This window comes from Pecten maximus, chromosome 10 (genome assembly GCF_902652985.1).
Source record: "Pecten maximus chromosome 10, xPecMax1.1, whole genome shotgun sequence".
Taxonomy (NCBI): Eukaryota; Metazoa; Mollusca; class Bivalvia; order Pectinida; family Pectinidae; genus Pecten; species Pecten maximus.
Window position 1 is genome coordinate 17,491,820 of NC_047024.1, and position 18,659 is coordinate 17,510,478.

The 18,659-nt window shown below is 42.1% G+C and overlaps 1 protein-coding gene across 1 annotated transcript in view; it reads left to right on the top strand.

Annotated features, from left to right (window-relative positions):
• LOC117335465 (rho GTPase-activating protein 39-like) overlaps positions 1-18,659 on the top strand; it is a 151,511-nt gene that overhangs the window by 68,047 nt on the left and 64,805 nt on the right. Inside the window, exon 3 of the mRNA XM_033895477.1 lies at positions 17,471-17,609. Within this exon, the coding sequence (XP_033751368.1) occupies positions 17,471-17,609 (139 nt within the window). The remainder of the gene's footprint in view (positions 1-17,470; positions 17,610-18,659) is intronic.

The window sequence follows — 18,659 nt, forward strand, 5'->3', positions numbered from 1 at the left end:
TAAGTAGCATTGTTTTCTTATTGATTATAAAACCATGAATGCCCTCATATAGAGAATCTTAAATGAGTTTTCATTTCATGTGCTATTTTTGCAAATCTTGACGGAAAATTAAAACTTAAAATGAATTTCATAAAATTTAAGAAACTTGATCATAACTGTGAAAACTTGAATTTTGACAAGTTTTAAAGTCAAAATGTTGTGGACAAAATCATATTGAGGCAGTGATTTTGTTGCACCATGTACAATTCACAAGTAACGTCATTGTCTGTATAGCGACGTCACAATAGAATTCTGACTAATGTAGCGAAGGAAAAATACTACAGAGTATATAACACTAGTAACATACACAAAAATAATTTGCGAGCGAATTCACTGGATGACAGGCCAAGCATGTGATAGAAGGGGATCCTATTACTACGGAGTTTAATTGATTATAATATTGATTGGCTCTGCAGATACAAAGACATAAAAAAAAAATGAGAAGAGAAAAAGTATTACAAACTATAGCCTTAAGACACACAAAAATAATGTCAGGAAAATAAAAAAGGGCGACGAAAAACCTATTAATGTAAAGATGAGAGTGATTGTTGTCATGGTAACTGGAAATCTGGAGTCCTTCTTGAATCACCCGCTTTCAGGTGTATTTTATTGATTCCAGTTCACATTCATTTGTACACATGCTCGCTCACATGTCCACTGATACACACATGATTGTCTCACAACCGCGAATGTATCATCTCCCTCGTCTATAGATATCGGGGACAAAAACCAACGTCCTCAAATTTCACATGAAATTTCAATGGATTGTACAGCATGAATGACAGGAAGAGAGGAGAAAAGTGTTTAGATGACCTGGATGTTATTTGTAATGTGAAATCTGTGTCTAGGGGTCGTGCTCATCGCAGGAGAAGGTACCGTTGATTAATATTGATTTGGGGCCAATCTTTGTTCACAGGTCTCCGTCGACACTGATCCGTTGGGTTACCTGTAAGATGATATTTCATACGAAGCTAAGGTGTTTGTCAATATCAACCCTGGTGTGTATACAGGAATCCTATCTATCCGGACAAAAATTCCTTTACTCAATTTGTTACATAATTCAGTTTCTATTCAGTGTCATATCTACTGGCAGCCCTTGGGATTGGGTATAAATCTTTGTAATGGTATGCTTTTTGACTGAAATATGAATTTTTCCTGTGCTTTGTTTTGGAAATATTAACCATTCTATAAAATTGTGTACAGACATTTCATGTTATTTGGCTAATGTTAATTTGGTCATTGCTTTTGTTCTTTATCTCAGGGATGTTTTATTGTAAATCATCAGTACCATCTGGTGTAATGATGTTAATGGGTTCTCTACATCCTACAGACAGGTGCTGGCAGGGGTCAGTGTTGTACTGTTGGTCAAGCCTACAGATAGGTGGTGACAGGGGTCAGTGTTGTACTGTTGGTTAAGTCTACAGACAGGTGCTGGCAGGGGTCAGTGTTGTACTGTTGGTCAAGCCTACAGACAGGTGCTGGCAGGGGTTAATGTTGTACTGTTGGTCAAGCCTACAGACAGGTGCTGGCAGGGGTCAGTGTTGTACTGTTGGTTAAGTCTACAGACATGTGCTGGCAGGGGTTAATGTTGTACTGTTGGTCAAGCCTACAGACGGGTGCTGGCAGGGGTTAGTGTTGTACTGTTGGTCAAGCCTACAGACGGGTGCTGGCAGGGGTTAGTGTTGTACTGTTGGTCAAGCCTACAGACAGGTGCTGGCAGGGGTCAGTGTTGTACTGTTGGTCAAGCCTACAGACGGGTGCTGGCAGGGGTTAGTGTTGTACTGTTGGTCAAGCCTACAGACGGGTGCTGGCAGGGGTTAGTGTTGTACTGTTGGTCAAGCCTACAGACAGGTGCTGGCAGGGGTCAGTGTTGTACTGTAGGTCAAGCCTACAGACAGGTGCTGCATGGCAGGGGTTAGTGTTGTACTGTTGGTCAAGTCTACAGACAGGTGCTGCATGGCAGGGGTTAGTGTTGTACTGTTGGTCAAGCCTACAGACGGGTGCTGGCAGGGGTTAGTGTTGTACTGTTGGTCAAGTCTACAGACAGGTGCTGGTAGGGGTCAGTGTTGTACTGTAGGTCAAGCCTACAGACAGGTGCTGCATGGCAGGGGTTAGTGTTGTACTGTTGGTCAAGTCTACAGACAGGTGCTGGCAGGGGTTAGTGTTGTACTGTAGGTCAAGCCTACAGACAGGTGGTGACAGGGGTCAGTGTTGTACTGTTGGTCAAGTCTACAGACAGGTGCTGGCAGGGGTTAGTGTTGTACTGTAGGTCAAGCCTACAGACAGGTGCTGGCAGGGGTCAGTGTTGTACTGTTGGTCAAGCCTACAGACAGGTGCTGGCAGGGGTCAGTGTTGTACTGTTGGTCAAGCCTACAGACAGGTGCTGGCAGGGGTTAGTGTTGTACTGTAGGTCAAGCCTACAGACAGGTGCTGGCAGGGGTTAGTGTTGTACTGTAGGTCAAGCCTACAGACAGGTGCTGGCAGGGGTCAGTGTTGTACTGTTGGTCAAGCCTACAGACAGGTGCTGGCAGGGGTTAGTGTTGTACTGTAGGTCAAGCCTACAAACAGGTGCTGGCAGGGGTTAGTGTTGTACTGTAGGTCAAGCCTACAGACAGGTGCTGGCAGGGGTTAGTGTTGTACTGTTGGTCAAGCCTACAGACAGGTGCTGGTAGGGGTCAGTGTTGTACTGTTGGTCAAGCCTACAGACAGGTGCTGCATGGCAGGGGTCAGTGTTGAACTGTTGGTCAAGCCTACAGACGGGTGCTGGCAGGGGTTAGTGTTGTACTGTTGGTCAAGCCTACAAACAGGTGCTGGCAGGGGTCAGTGTTGTACTGTTGGTCAAGCCTACAGACGGGTGCTGGCAGGGGTTAGTATTGTACTGTTGGTCAAGCCTACAGACAGGTGCTGGTAGGGGTCAGTGTTGTACTGTTGGTCAAGCCTACAGACAGGTGCTGCATGGCAGGGGTCAGTGTTGTACTGTTGGTCAAGCCTACAGACAGGTGCTGGCAGTTGTTGGAGTTTTACTGCTTTTCAAGCCTAAAGACAGGTGCTGGCATATTGGTTAGTGTATTACTGCTGTTCAAGATCATTTCTTTATGTTTTCACAATTTATCACCAACAGATCAACATAAAATCAAATATTCTGAGGAGATTTCACCTCAAACATGATGAGTATTTCTCCTTCTATTCACTTCAAAGGAAGGAAGACTAAGGATTGGCAAACATGACTGTTGCCAATTATTAGTGACTGGCAGATAGAACTAGGGAAAACATTTCTACTGGATCCCTATGTTGAGACTGTAGGAGGTTCCACTATCCGATGTCTGTTTTCTCTGTGGATTTACCAGATAAAATACACTCTAATTAGCTGTTTTTTATTTGGACAGTGCCGGTTGTTGGACAGACTTTCCTCCCCTATACTCATTAGAGAACTGTCAGAAGTTGATCACCCCTATTGTGGCCCCTGTTTTATTCCACTATAAGTAGTTGTGTGGGTACCATTCCATGATCACTATAAAAATTCAAACGAATACCTTAATGTTTTAGACTGAGATATTCATCTGTTTCAGAGATTTAATTGATATTGAGGATAACTTCTTGAGAATAAAATGTTCTTTGCATGTGTAGTCCTTGTTTGCAATGAGAATAGTTTTACTACAAAAACAATAGGTTGTTTGTTGTCTGGTCCCACTTCCACTGGAATCATAACGTGGGGGAAGGACCTCGGAGGTGATCTCCCACTGAATTTGTAGTCTGTATACATCTGCCGAGGGAGTTGTGGAGTTGGGGGCGTGATATTTAATCCTACCATTATGTTGTAACCTGTAGTCTTACTTACTGGTTGACCATCCATTGAACAACCTGGAGTCATGTTTGGGATCTCCATTATATTTTGATTGAATCAGCGTTTTTTTAAGTTGTACTTCTGTATATTTATTTTTTTTTTAGATTTGTATACATCAAAATATTCAAGTATTCCCTGAATGATTTTTGTTATTTTAACTAAAAATTTGTATTTTTTTCGCTACATGACACCGGGTATGTTGGCGGATGTAAGGACTTGGGTTACCTCGAACATCCTGATATTTCTATTTTTGTGTCTAACATGTGTACTTTATTTGATGGGTACAAACTGGATAACCCCTTTTCCAGTATTTCAGGATTCCTATCATTATTTTTTGTATACAAATTGACAAGGTTTGGTTTATTGATAACTTGGAAACACTCGTGCGACCATGCAGACAGTCAAAATGGCGTATATTTACACTTCCTTGGAATCACTCCCTATAATGTGCTTTAATGGATTGAAGGCATGCAGCTTGCAAATTTTATCATTATTTGTTATCAAGCCTTTATTTAATTTTTCTGTGCTTATTCGGAAAGAGACTTTGTTTATGGGCTGACAGACATATATATGTCTCTGTGTTAACATTTGTTAGCTGTTCTGAGCCTGGTCAGACTAGAATCAATTCAACTTGTTATAAAGGTGTGTCATCATTGAGAGTAAGATTAGATCTGATCAATACTAACACATCTGTTGGTCGTATTATTACACACTTGTGATGTCACATCTAGATAGGTTACTATATATATATAGGATCAATGACGTGCCCATTCAAGTATGCATTCCATGAAATTGCTCATGTCTCGAAATCAACTCAATATTTCATAAATTTCTTCAGAGTTCTGATTTTAGAACTTTATCTAATAGAAAGTATTCATTACAAAAATCATTCGGGCTACACTTTAATTTACGTTGAATTATCGTGCTGCATGTAAGATACAAAGTCTGTGTGTCTTGTGAATTATATTAGATAACTTTACTGCGCTGTATAAGACACTGCTGAGTCCGATCAGCAGAAGTTCCTTTGAGTTAGAAAATTATATCTTTAATATTAGTCACACGACAGGAAGACTCCGTAGAACTAATTGGCAAACTGTAGGTGCTGTAGGGTCAGTCAGTACAGTCAAGCTTGCATTTGACACTGATTATTGAAAATTTTCTTAGTCGATTTGCAGTAAATAAAAGAAAGAAAACCTAACATAAGCTTGGAAATGTCTCTTTACTGGGAAGGATATTTGACTATGGACTATTAGTCTTGATGGCTGCTTCCATTTCTATACCAGGTCTGAAAAAAGGTTCCAGTATTGGTAGACATCAGTGGACATTACATCTAACATTTGTCTATCATCTAACATTCATCTATCATCTATCATATAACAACTGTCTATCATCCGTTCTCATCTAACATCTGTCTTATCATCTAACATCCGTCTATCATCTAGCATCTATCTTTCATCTAACATTCGTCTAACATCCGTCTATCATCTAACATCTGTCTATAATCATCTAACATTCGTCTATCATCTATCGTCTAACAACTGTCTATCATCCGTTTTCATCTAACATCTGTCTATCATCTAACATCCGTCTATAATCTAACAACTGTCTCATACGTTTTCATCTAACATGTGTCTATCATCTAACATCTGTCTTATCATCTAACATCTGTCTAACATCCATTCTCATCTAACATCCATTTTCATATAACATCCATTCTCATCTAACATCCTTTCTCATCTAACATCCGTTCACATCTAACATCTGTTCACATCTAACATCTATTAACATCAATTTTCTTCTAACATCTGTCTCTATCATCCGTTCTCATCTAACATCCGTTCACATCTAACATATATCAAACATCCATTCTCATCTAACATCTGTCTCTATCATCCTTTCTCATCTAACATCTGTCTAACATCCGTTCACATCTAACATCCTTTCACATCTAACATCTATTTAACATCCTTTCACATCTAACATCTGCCTCTAACATCCGTTCACATCTAACATCAGTCTGTGATATCTGTTTTCCAGTTGTCAGACCGATCAGACTTTTAGTCCAGGCACTGTCTCTCCCTATCATGCCTCTGTCATGTACAATTGGCAGCTGGTAAATTCAAACTTTCCCTGACAGAGAGTTTCAATCCTCATTAGTCAATGAAGGGACCTGATTGCTCCAGGTCGTAATGTTGAATATTTCAGTCAAAACATCGTTTGTTATAATTAGCTTGATTCTCCTTCCAACTATAGGGCTATTTTACGATCTTGTGTCACGATAAACCAACCTAACAAGGACAACAGCAGCCTTGAAACCGAGTCATCTACAGTATTTCACAGTCACACTGACACTATTTCATAGTCACACTGACACTATTTCATAGTCACACTGACACTATTTCATAGTCACACTGACACTATTTCACAGTCACACTGACACTATTTCACAGTCACACTGACACTATTTCACAGTCACACTGACACTATTTCACAGTCACACTGACACTATTTCACAGTCACACTGACGCTATTTCACAGTCACACTGACGCTATTTCACAGTCACACTGACACTATTTCACAGTCACACTGACACTATTTCACAGTCACACTGACACTATTTCATAGTCACACTGACGCTATTTCACAGTCACACTGACGCTATTTCACAGTCACACTGACGCTATTTCACAGTCACACTGACGCTATTTCACAGTCACACTGACGCTATTTCACAGTCACACTGACACTATTTCAGTCACACGGACACTATTTCACAGTCACACTGACACTATTTCACAGTCACACTGACGCTATTTCACAGTCACACTGACACTATTTCACAGTCACATTGACACTATTTCACAGTCACACTGACACTATTTCACAGTCACACGGACACTATTTCACAGTCACACTGACGCTATTTCACAGTCACACTGACGCTATTTCACAGTCACACTGACGCTATTTCACAGTCACACTGACGCTATTTCACAGTCACACTGACGCTATTTCACAGTCACACTGACGCTATTTCACAGTCACACTGACGCTATTTCACAGTCACACTGACACTATTTCAGTCACACGGACACTATTTCACAGTCACACTGACACTATTTCACAGTCACACTGACGCTATTTCACAGTCACACTGACACTATTTCACAGTCACATTGACACTATTTCACAGTCACACTGACACTATTTCACAGTCACACGGACGCTATTTCACAGTCACACTGACGCTATTTCACAGTCACACGGACACTATTTCACAGTCACACTGACACTATTTCACAGTCACACTGACACTATTTCACAGTCACACGGACACTATTTCACAGTCACACTGACGCTATTTCACAGTCACACTGACGCTATTTCACAGTCACACTGACGCTATTTCACAGTCACACTGACACTATTTCACAGTCACACTGACGCTATTTCACAGTCACACTGACACTATTTCTCTAAAGAGAATTTGGGTCTCTGTGTGTCCTCTAAATTCAGGTCTGAGTGATGCGAATAGCGGGAATAACAACATCACTGTTTGTTTCAAACCATCTGCTGGATAATTTCGTTACAGGAAGATTCTAACTTCTTTAGGCTGGCGAGAACATACCTTTTTAAAAAGAGGCAACTCATACAATTTATGGAGCCAAGTCTCTGAAGAATATAATGGCTGTTTGTTTCTGGGATAATGTGAACTTTATGATAAGATATAAAAGAGAATATCCATGGACCTAAGGTTTATTTGTCCCATGGGGACATAAGTTCCCTACCTTTACTGGTAGCTAATCTCACTAGTCACCATCACCAGATTCATCAGACATTTTCTATGATCACTGGCCAAATAACTTTGAACAAGTACTCTCCGAGGAAATCTTTCCCTTTAAATGTTGATTTTGTTACCAATCTTCCTGACTCAATTGTATAGTTTTTTTCTCATTTCTGTAGGACAACCAAGATTTTGAATTGATAGTTTTGTCGCCACTGTTGGAGATTTAGAGTGATTTGGTTTGTGGTGAGAAATATTTATGAGTATATAATGTTCAGGACATTATTTCCTGGCGTGACTGTGTAGGTGTAATACACATATGATGCCACCAGACGGTGAATCTGTAGGTGTATTACACATATGATGCCACCAGACGGTGACTGTGTAGGTGTAATACGCATGATGCCACCAGACGGTGAATCTGTAGGTGTAATACACATATGATGCCACCAGACGGTGAATCTGTAGGTGTAATACACATATGATGCCACCAGACGGTGAATCTGTAGGTGTAATACACATATGATGCCACCAGATGGTGAATCTGTAGGTGTAACACACATATGATGCCACCAGACGGTGAATCTGTAGGTGTAATACACATATGATGCCACCAGACGGTGAATCTGTAGGTGTAATACACATATGATGCCACCAGACGGTGAATCTGTAGGTGTAATACACATATGATGCCACCAGACGATGAATCTGTAGGTGTAACACATATGATGCCACCAGACGGTGAATCTGTAGGTGTAATACACATATGATGCCACCGGGCGGTGACTCTGTAGGTGAAATACACATCTGATGCCACCAGGCAGTGACTGTATAGGTGTAACACACATCTGATGCCACCAGGCGGTGACTGTATAGGTGTAACACACATCTGATGCCAGCGGGCGGTGACTCTGTAGGTGTAACACACATCTGATGCCACCAGGCGGTGACTCTGTTGGTGTAACACACATCTGATGCCACCAGGCGGTGACTCTGTAGGTGTAACACACATCTGATGCCACCAGGCAGTGACTCTGTAGGTGTAACACACATCTGATGCCACCAGACGGTGACTGTAGGTGTAACACACATCTGATGCCGCCAGGCAGTGACTCTGTAGGTGTAATACGCATATGATGCCACCGGGCGGTGATTCTGTAGGTGTAATACACATATGATGCCACCGGGCCGTGACTCTGTAGGTGTAACACACATCTGATCCCACCAGGCGGTGACTCTGTAGGTGTAACACACATCTGATCCCACCAGGCGGTGACTCTGTAGGTGTAACACACATCTGATGCCACCAGGCAGTGACTCTGTAGGTGTAACACACATCTGATGCCACCAGACGGTGACTCTGTTGGTGTAACACATATATGATGCCAACAGGCAGTGACTCTGTAGGTGTAACACACATCTGATGCCACCAGACGGTGACTCTGTAGGTGTAACACACATCTGATCCCACCAGACGGTGACTCTGTTGGTGTAACACACATGTGATGCCACCAGGCGGTGACTCTGTAGGTGTAACACACATCTGATGCCACCAGGCGGTGACTCTGTTGGTGTAACACATATGATGCCACCAGGCGGTGACTCTGTTGGTGTAACACACATATGATGCCACCAGGCGGTGACTCTGTAGGTGTAACACACATCTGATCCCACCAGACGGTGACTCTGTAGGTGTAATACACATCTGATGCCACCAGGCGGTGACTCTGTAGGTGTAACACACATCTGATGCCACCAGGCGGTGACTCTGTAGGTGTAACACACATCTGATGCCACCAGGCAGTGACTCTGTAGGTGTAACACACATATGATGCCACCAGGCGGTGACTCTGTAGGTGTAATACACATATGATGCCACCAGGCGGTGACTCTGTAGGTGTAACACACATCTGATGCCACCAGGCGGTGACTCTGTTGGTGTAACACACATATGATGCCACCAGGCGGTGACTCTGTAGGTGTAATACACATCTGATGCCACCAGGCGGTGACTCTGTAGGTGTAACACACATCTGATGCCACCAGGCGGTGACTCTGTTGGTGTAACACACATATGATGCCACAAGGCGGTGACTCTGTAGGTGTAATACACATATGATGCCACCAGGCGGTGACTCTGTAGGTGTAATACACATCTGATGCCACCGGGCGGTGACTCTGTAGGTGTAATACACATATGATGCCACCAGGCAGTGACTCTGTAGGTGTAACACACATCTGATCCCACCAGGCGGTGACTCTGTAGGTGTAACACACATCTGATCCTACCAGGCGGTGACTCTGTAGGTGTAACACACATCTGATGCCACCGGGCGGTGACTAGGTGTAACACACATCTGATGCCACCAGGCGGTGACTCTGTTGGTGTAACACACATATGATCCCACCAGACGGTGACTCTGTTGGTGTAACACACATCTGATGCCACCAGGCAGTGACTCTGTAGGTGTAACACACATCTGATGCCACCAGACGGTGACTCTGTTGGTGTAACACACATCTGATGCCACCGGGTGGTGACTGTATAGGTGTAACACACATCTGATGCCACCGGGCGGTGACTAGGTGTAACACACATCTGATGCCACCAGGCGTTGACTCTAGGTGTAACACACATATGATGCCACCGGGCGGTGACTCTAGGTGTAACACACATCATTGTTTTTGTTTGCTGTACTTAGTAAAATTCAAATGTTATCTCTATATTAAAATGTTATCTATATAATAGAATGTTATCTATGTATATTGAAATGTTATCTGTACATTAAAATGATATCTTTATATGTACAATTTAATTTCTGATCAGGCCATTTAGACAATTTTGCAAAACACAACACTTGCAGCATGCACCCAAGGTCATGACCTCAATGTGTTTCCTGGTGAAACGGAGGCCAAACAGATGGCATGAAGGGTATCGCATGTTAATACATCACCCGCTTTATGTAGTTCACTCTCACCAAATAATGTAATAGACTGGTATGTCTATGTTTTAAGGAGGAAGCCATCATCATTGTCTAATATTTTCTAGTCCAATCAGTTTTCTACGCGATACCTTTTGTTTCATGTTGTTGTCATACTGAATTTAATTTTGGGTAAAATTATTTCAGAAATAGGATAATTGACATTTATGGTTAAATGTATATGATTCCCCAAGAAAAATTAATTCAGTTTGAGAAATATATGTGAGGTTCGTATGTTGAATTCTTCATTGTGTTTGTTGTCATGGTAAAACATTTTTAGCCCTAAAGGTTATTTATATATATATATGAGTTGGCTAACCTTTGGTTAAATAAATTATAATTCTTCATCAGACAAGCAGAATAGAGAAGAGTTAGGGGAGAGGGTGCTACAGGGGTGTTAGTGGAAGTCAGGACTGGACAGAGGATACAGGGGTGTTAGTGGAAGTGAGGACTGGACAGAGGATACAGGGGTGTTAGTGGAAGTGAGGACTGGACAGAGGATACAGGGGTGTTAGTGGAAGTGAGGACTGGACAGAGGATACAGGGGTGTTAGTGGACGTCAGAGGTGGACAGAGGATACAGGGGTGTTAGTGGAAGTGAGGACTGGACAGAGGATACAGGGGTGTTAGTGGAAGTGAGGACTGGACAGAGGATACAGGGGTGTTAGTGGAAGTCAGGACTGGACAGAGGATACAGGGGTGTTAGTGGACGTCAGGACTGGACAGAGGATACAGGGGTGTTAGTGGAAGTCAGGACTGGACTGAGGATACAGGGGTGTTAGTGGAAGTCAGGACTGGACAGAGGATACAGGGGTGTTAGTGGACGTCAGGACTGGACAGAGGATACAGGGGTGTTAGTGGACGTCAGGACTGGACAGAGGATACAGGGGTGTTAGTGGAAGTGAGGACTGGACAGAGGATACAGGGGTGTTAGTGGAAGTCAGGACTCGACAGAGGATACAGGGGTGTTAGTGGACGTCAGGACTGGACAGAGGATACAGGGGTGTTAGTGGAAGTCAGGACTGGACAGAGGATACAGGGGTGTTAGTGGACGTCAGGACTGGACAGAGGATACAGGGGTGTTAGTGGAAGTGAGGACTAGACAGAGGATACAGGGGTGTTAGTGGAAGTGAGGACTGGACAGAGGATACAGGGGTGTTAGTGGACGTCAGGACTGGACAGAGGATACAGGGGTGTTAGTGGAAGTCAGGACTGGACAGAGGATACAGGGGTGTTAGTGGAAGTCAGGACTGGACAGAGGATACAGGGGTGTTAGTGGACGTCAGGACTGGACAGAGGATACAGGGGTGTTAGTGGAAGTCAGGACTGGACAGGATACAGGGGTGTTAGTGGAAGTGAGGACTGGACAGAGGATACAGGGGTGTTAGTGGAAGTCAGGACTGGACAGAGGATACAGGGGTGTTAGTGGAAGTCAGGACTGGACAGAGGATACAGGGATGTTAGTGGACGTCAGAGGTGGACAGAGGATACAGGGGTGTTAGTGGAAGTCAGGACTGAACAGAGGATACAGGGGTGTTAGTGGAAGTCAGGACTGGACAGAGGATACAGGGGTGTTAGTGGAAGTCAGGACTGGACAGAGGATACAGGGGTGTTAGTGGAAGTCAGGACTGGACAGAGGATACAGGGGTGTTAGTGGAAGTCAGGACTGGACAGAGGATACAGGGGTGTTAGTGGAAGTCAGGACTGGACAGAGGATACAGGGGTGTTAGTGGAAGTCAGGACTGGACAGAGGATACAGGGGTGTTAGTGGAAAAGAGGACTGGACAGAGGATACAGGGGTGTTAGTGGAAGTCAGGACTGGACAGAGGATACAGGGGTGTTAGTGGAAGTCAGGACTGGACAGAGGATACAGGGGATGTTAGTGGACATCAGGACTGGACAGAGGATACAGGGGTGTTAGTGGACATCAGGACTGGACAGAGGATACAGGGGTGTTAGTGGAAGTCAGGACTGGACAGAGGATACAGGGGTGTTAGTGGACGTCAGAGGTGGACAGAGGATAGAGGATACAGGGGTGTTAGTGGAAGTCAGGACTGAACAGAGGATACAGGGGTGTTAGTGGAAGTCAGGACTGGACAGAGGATACAGGGGTGTTAGTGGAAGTCAGGACTGGACAGAGGATACAGGGGTGTTAGTGGAAGTCAGGACTGGACAGAGGATACAGGGGTGTTAGTGGAAGTAAGGACTGGACAGAGGATACAGGGGTGTTAGTGGACGTAAGAGGTGGACAGAGGATACAGGGGTGTTAGTGGAAGTCCGGACTGGACAGAGGATACAGGGGTGTTAGTGGAAGTCAGGACTGGACAGAGGAGACAGGGGTGTTAGTGGAAGTCAGGACTGGACAGAGGATACAGGGGTGTTAGTGGACGTCAGAGGTGGACAGAGGATACAGGGGTGTTAGTGGAAGTCAGGACTGAACAGAGGATACAGGGGTGTTAGTGGAAGTCAGGACTGGACAGAGGATACAGGGGTGTTAGTGGAAGTCAGGACTCGACAGAGGATACAGGGGTGTTAGTAGACGTCAGGACTGGACAGAGGATACAGGGGGGTTAGTGGACGTCAGAGGTGGACAGAGGATACAGGGGTGTTAGTGGAAGTCAGGACTGGACAGAGGATACAGGGGTGTTAGTGGAAGTCAGGACTGAACAGAGGATACAGGGGTGTTAGTGGAAGTCAGAGGTGGACAGAGGATACAGGGGTGTTAGTGGAAGTCAGGACTGGACAGAGGATACAGGGGTGTTAGTGGAAGTCAGGACTGGACAGAGGATACAGGGGTGTTAGTGGAAGTCAGGACTGGACAGAGAATACAGGGGTGTTAGTGGACGTCAGGACTGGACAGAGGATACAGGGGTGTTAGTGGAAGTCAGGACTGAACAGAGGATACAGGGGTGTTAGTGGAAGTCAGGACTGAACAGAGGATACAGGGGTGTTAGTGGAAGTCAGGACTGGACAGAGGATACAGGGTGTTAGTGGACGTCAGAGGTGGACAGAGGATACAGGGGTGTTAGTGGAAGTGAGGACTGGACAGAGGATACAAGGGTGTTAGTGGAAGTGAGGACTGGACAGAGGATACAGGGGTGTTAGTGGAAGTCAGGACTGGACAGAGGATACAGGGGTGTTAGTGGACGTCAGAGGTGGACAGAGGATACAGGGGAAAGGGTTAGAAAGAGAAAAAGGAAAAAAAATGAAAGAAGAAAGACAGGTAGTAAGAGGGTGATTGAGAGAGGCTGTATAGTGAAGAAACACAAACAGCTGGGGTCAGAGATGTTAAAGGAGAGAGAGAGCGAAGTGGGAGAGGAGAAATATGGAGGAAGAAAGATGTGGTTGTGTACTGACTGAATCCCTTACGTGTGATTCATGTGTTGTCTTTCTGCATGTACATCATACGTCTGTCCATGATTGGAGCATTTTGTAACTGACAAGCCTGTAACTGAGAAGTGCTAAACATTATTACAGATGTTTTGTTAAGAAGTGATAAGAGTTCCCCTCCCAACTCCATTACCTGATTAGGGATGTAATTTGGTGGTGATTAATACCTGCAGAACACACATACACAAACATCTCGGGCTTCTGTTGTTACAATCAATGGCCGCTCTGCTCCCTGACAAGTTTTCTCAAGTTTGTGTGATACAATTCTGTTTGAGACGTTAGGTTATTACGCTGTCTCTGACTTTCTTTCAATTCCACATCACCTCATTATAGTTAAGAAAGAGTTTAATTTGTGCATGGCTGAATAGTTGTAGGTATTGTATATGTATGCAGCCAAGTTTTATCAAAATTTATATATTTTATTCTGATATGTTTTAAATATTCATACTTTTCATTATTGTATTGCAAAATTTTTTGAAAATTTTCCTGATAAAAATTGACAGAATATCCTGTAGTTGATCAGGCTCAGAAATTCTGGACCAAGGCACCAGTATCATGTCAGGCAGTAACAAGAGAGAAAGACATATTAAAAGATCTACAACCCAACATCCTCCCGAATAATGTCAGCTTTATATCGGTACACATGAAAACTGCAGGGCATGAAAAAGATTCCAGTTGTTTTACGATGAAATCTGAAATCAATGTAAATACACAGCATGTATTGGTTGCGATCGTGTGAAGACCATTGGCAATGTTCCCATATAAAAGTGATGGCACTGTATATGCTGTGCAGCATCTTAAAGATGAGGATAAAAAGCTGCACAATTAAATGATCACTATGGCAGAATGTCGTGTGGTATTACATAATATCGTATTTAAAGTCTCCCACAGATTTCTTTGGGATCTAAAAATCTTCTCTGGGCTTGCTCAGAAAACTTTGGTATTATAGCTACCGATTGTGGTAGATGTTTGAGAATGTTTTTTACAATGAAACGACTAACACATTTATGCAGAAGCGGTGTTGTCATCAGAACTGGCTTGGGAAGATCTCTATTAGACATTTGCTGATGGTTTCACTTAAAAAATCTGTGTTTAAACAACATACGGTAAATTCATCTGCATGTAATTTTTGTCTAGATAACATTACAATTGAGCTGACTCACCAGTAACATAGGGCCTGTAGGCGTCTTCAAAATGTCATTGTTAGTTCAGATGGAACATTCACAATATTTTGTAAGTTTGCCAAAAAAAAAAGAGGAGGAAAATCTTTTCTCGCTGCTGTGAAGAAATCAATATTAATATTCCAGAGAACCTGGGAAGTGTTCTTCCAGGTGTCATGTTTTAATCACAATTATTAGAGTAATTCTGTGTTTGCCTGATTGAAATCTAGAGGTACATGTATTGTGAAGCTGCTGGGGACCAAGTCACTATCCTGTATACTAGAGAGGTGTACTGTGTTATATAGGCACCATACAGAAGGGAGGTGTCCCACATCTGTACCGGATAAGGTCCTGTTAAGGAATTAAATCATCAAAAAGAAAAATTGCTTGTGTCTCTCCCACCTGGTGGCCATCATTCCATATAAACCAGACATATTTATGTTAACACTTTACTTACTAAGACATCTAGGTTTCAAGATTAACCCTTGTAACTTTCAGTTGGTTTTGACATTGTGTCCATGTAAGATGTTGCTTTCAGCTGAGTTTCCAAGATTTACTTATACTATAGCAACCAAATTTTATATAAAGTTTAATCATAGTATACAAGATAAATTACAACAAAGATTTTTAATAACTTAGATCTGCCATTTTATGTGAAATATTTTGGTGCTCCTTCAATACTTTTTGATTATACAAACATCTTCTGTAAACTATGAATTGATTTGAACTGATGAAAATATTATTTTTGTTCAATATTTTCCCCCAGATTCTTTATGAGTTTAAGGAAATGTCTTTGACACAAACACATGTTGAGTTGGGTATATGATTAAATCTTACGTTGTTGATCTTCAATGGTTCATCATATATTTTTCTGAATGGTTCAATCTGGCAAGAAAGATATATGAAACAACAGTGTTTTTACTAATTAGACAGTTTCATGACAAAAACATTTTAAATAGTGTAATTCAGATAAAACATCGCTCCATCTGGTTGTAATTGTTCCACATGTTGAGTTGATTTTGTTACCAGTCAGATTTGTGGAGATGCAGTGTTTTTTCTGGGACAACTGATAAGATTTTACAGATGAATATGTACTATATTACCTTCATCTAGTACTCCGATAAAAAAAATGTTTAAAGTAATTAGCTGATGTTCTGGCAGTGCTGTAAAATGTACAAATGAAGAACGCTGACAATCAATTTACATGTGAGTCAATAAGAACATCTGTGGCACATTATAGAGTTTTCTGGAGTTATTTTCTGCTAGCTGTGGTATTGATTTAGAGTAAATCATGGTACATCTTACATCTATCTATTAATATGGTATGTCTCTGTGCTGCTCTCCACGGATCTTTGGAACTTCTGAAATAGACTCGGCTGATCCTTCATTTTTACAAGGGGAGGCTTCATTTTACCTTCATTATAAGGGGAGGCTTCATTTTACCTCCATTACAAGGGGAGGCTTCATTTTACCTCCATTACAAGGGGAGGCTTCATTTTACCTCCATTACAAGGGGAGGCTTCATTTTACCTCCATTACAAGGGGAGGCTTCATTTGACCTTCATTACAAGGGGAGGCTTCGTTTTACCTCCTTTACAAGGGGAGGCTTCATTTTACCTCCATTACAAGGGGAGGCTTCATTTTACCTCCATTACAAGGGGAGGCTTCATTTTACCTTCATTACTAGGGGAGGCTTCATTTTACCTCCATTACAAGGGGAGGCTTCATTTTACCTCCATTACAAGGGGATTTTATGAATTTTACGAGGAATAAAGAAAATGGTGGAAAAAAAACAACTTAGCTTTCTGACACCAAAAGAAACCATTGTTGACTGAAGTGATAATCAATCATTTAAATAAGATTGATATCAAAATATCTGTTAGAAATTTCAGATATAATGACAGAACAAAGCAATTGTGTTGTTGACAAAGTCATAATGAAATGTACTGTATATACAGAAATATTTGAAAAAGCTACAGATAGTTATCTATGACTTATACACAAGGTTGAACTATACAAATATTGATACCCTTGAACGAGAATATCAAACTGTTTACCAAGGGGAGATTACTCTGTTACTCTGTCAGACAAAACAAATAGAATGTCAGAAAATTCCTCAAGTATCAGAGTAGCTGGAGATGTTGAAGGATGCTGTTAGTTACAATGATTGATTTTGGCTGTAGTTTGTCATTTCAATTTGTGTTTGATTGTTTCTGGTCTAGCTGTCTTAATACTGTCTGTGATTAACAGTTGTATGTGTTGTATTTTACAGCAAGAAAACCGATGACAACCAGTGGTGGGAATTGTTTGACCCGAATACCTCAAGGTTCTACTATTATAACGCCACCAGCCAGAAAACTGTCTGGCACCGGCCACAGAACTGTGATATCATCCCTCTAGCCAAGCTTCAGGTTAGTATACCAAACACTGTGATATCATCCCTCTAGCCAAGCTTCAGGTTAGTATACCTAACACTGTGATATCATCCCTCTAGCCAAGCTTAGGTTAGTATACCTAACACTGTGATATCATCCCTCTAGCCAAGCTTAGGTTAGTATACCAAACACTGTGATATCATCCCTCTAGCCAAGCTTAGGTTAGTATACCAAACACTGTGATATCATCCCTCTAGCCAAGCTTCAGGTTAGTATACCTAACACTGTGATATCATCCCTCTAGCCAAGCTTAGGTTAGTATACCAAACACTGTGATATCATCCCTCTAGCCAAGCTTCAGGTTAGTATACCAAACACTGTGATATCATCCCTCTAGCCAAGCTTAGGTTAGTATACCAAACACTGTGATATCATCCCTCTAGCCAAGCTTCAGGTTAGTATACCTAACACTGTGATATCATCCCTCTTGCCAAGCTTCAGGTTAGTATACCAAACACTGTGATATCATCCCTCTAGCCAAGCTTAGGTTAGTATACCAAACACCATATATAGCATCAGTAGATAAACATGGCCATGTAAAAATAGGCCAGAAGTCTTTTTCCATTCCAAGGGAATTACTTTCTTAAAATGCAATCATGATATATAAGTATTCTCTGGGGTCTTTTCACACGTATACCCCCAGGGAGTCTGGAGTGGAATTTGTGTCTGGGTTATATCATCGAAGCAGTTAAGATCACTACCCAATAACCATATAAACATTGTTAGTGGGTACAGCTATTAACAAATTGAACATAAATATTATTTTATCAACCAGGTCAGTGGTACAGGCCCTCTGGGCCTTTGTTGAATTGTATAGTAATATCAATTGAAATGGTATCTTAGGTCCTATGCATTTAAATCATTGAGAGAAAACGGTGATTTTGAAATGAAAAGTAAAATACCCCTCTAAAATATCTATTTCAGAAATTCCTTGGAGCTTTTAATTTTGTTGGCATGGTATGTAATGTGAAACAATCTTAGAATCAAATTTTCAATCTTGATTGATCCTTTTTGGCTGAAATCATG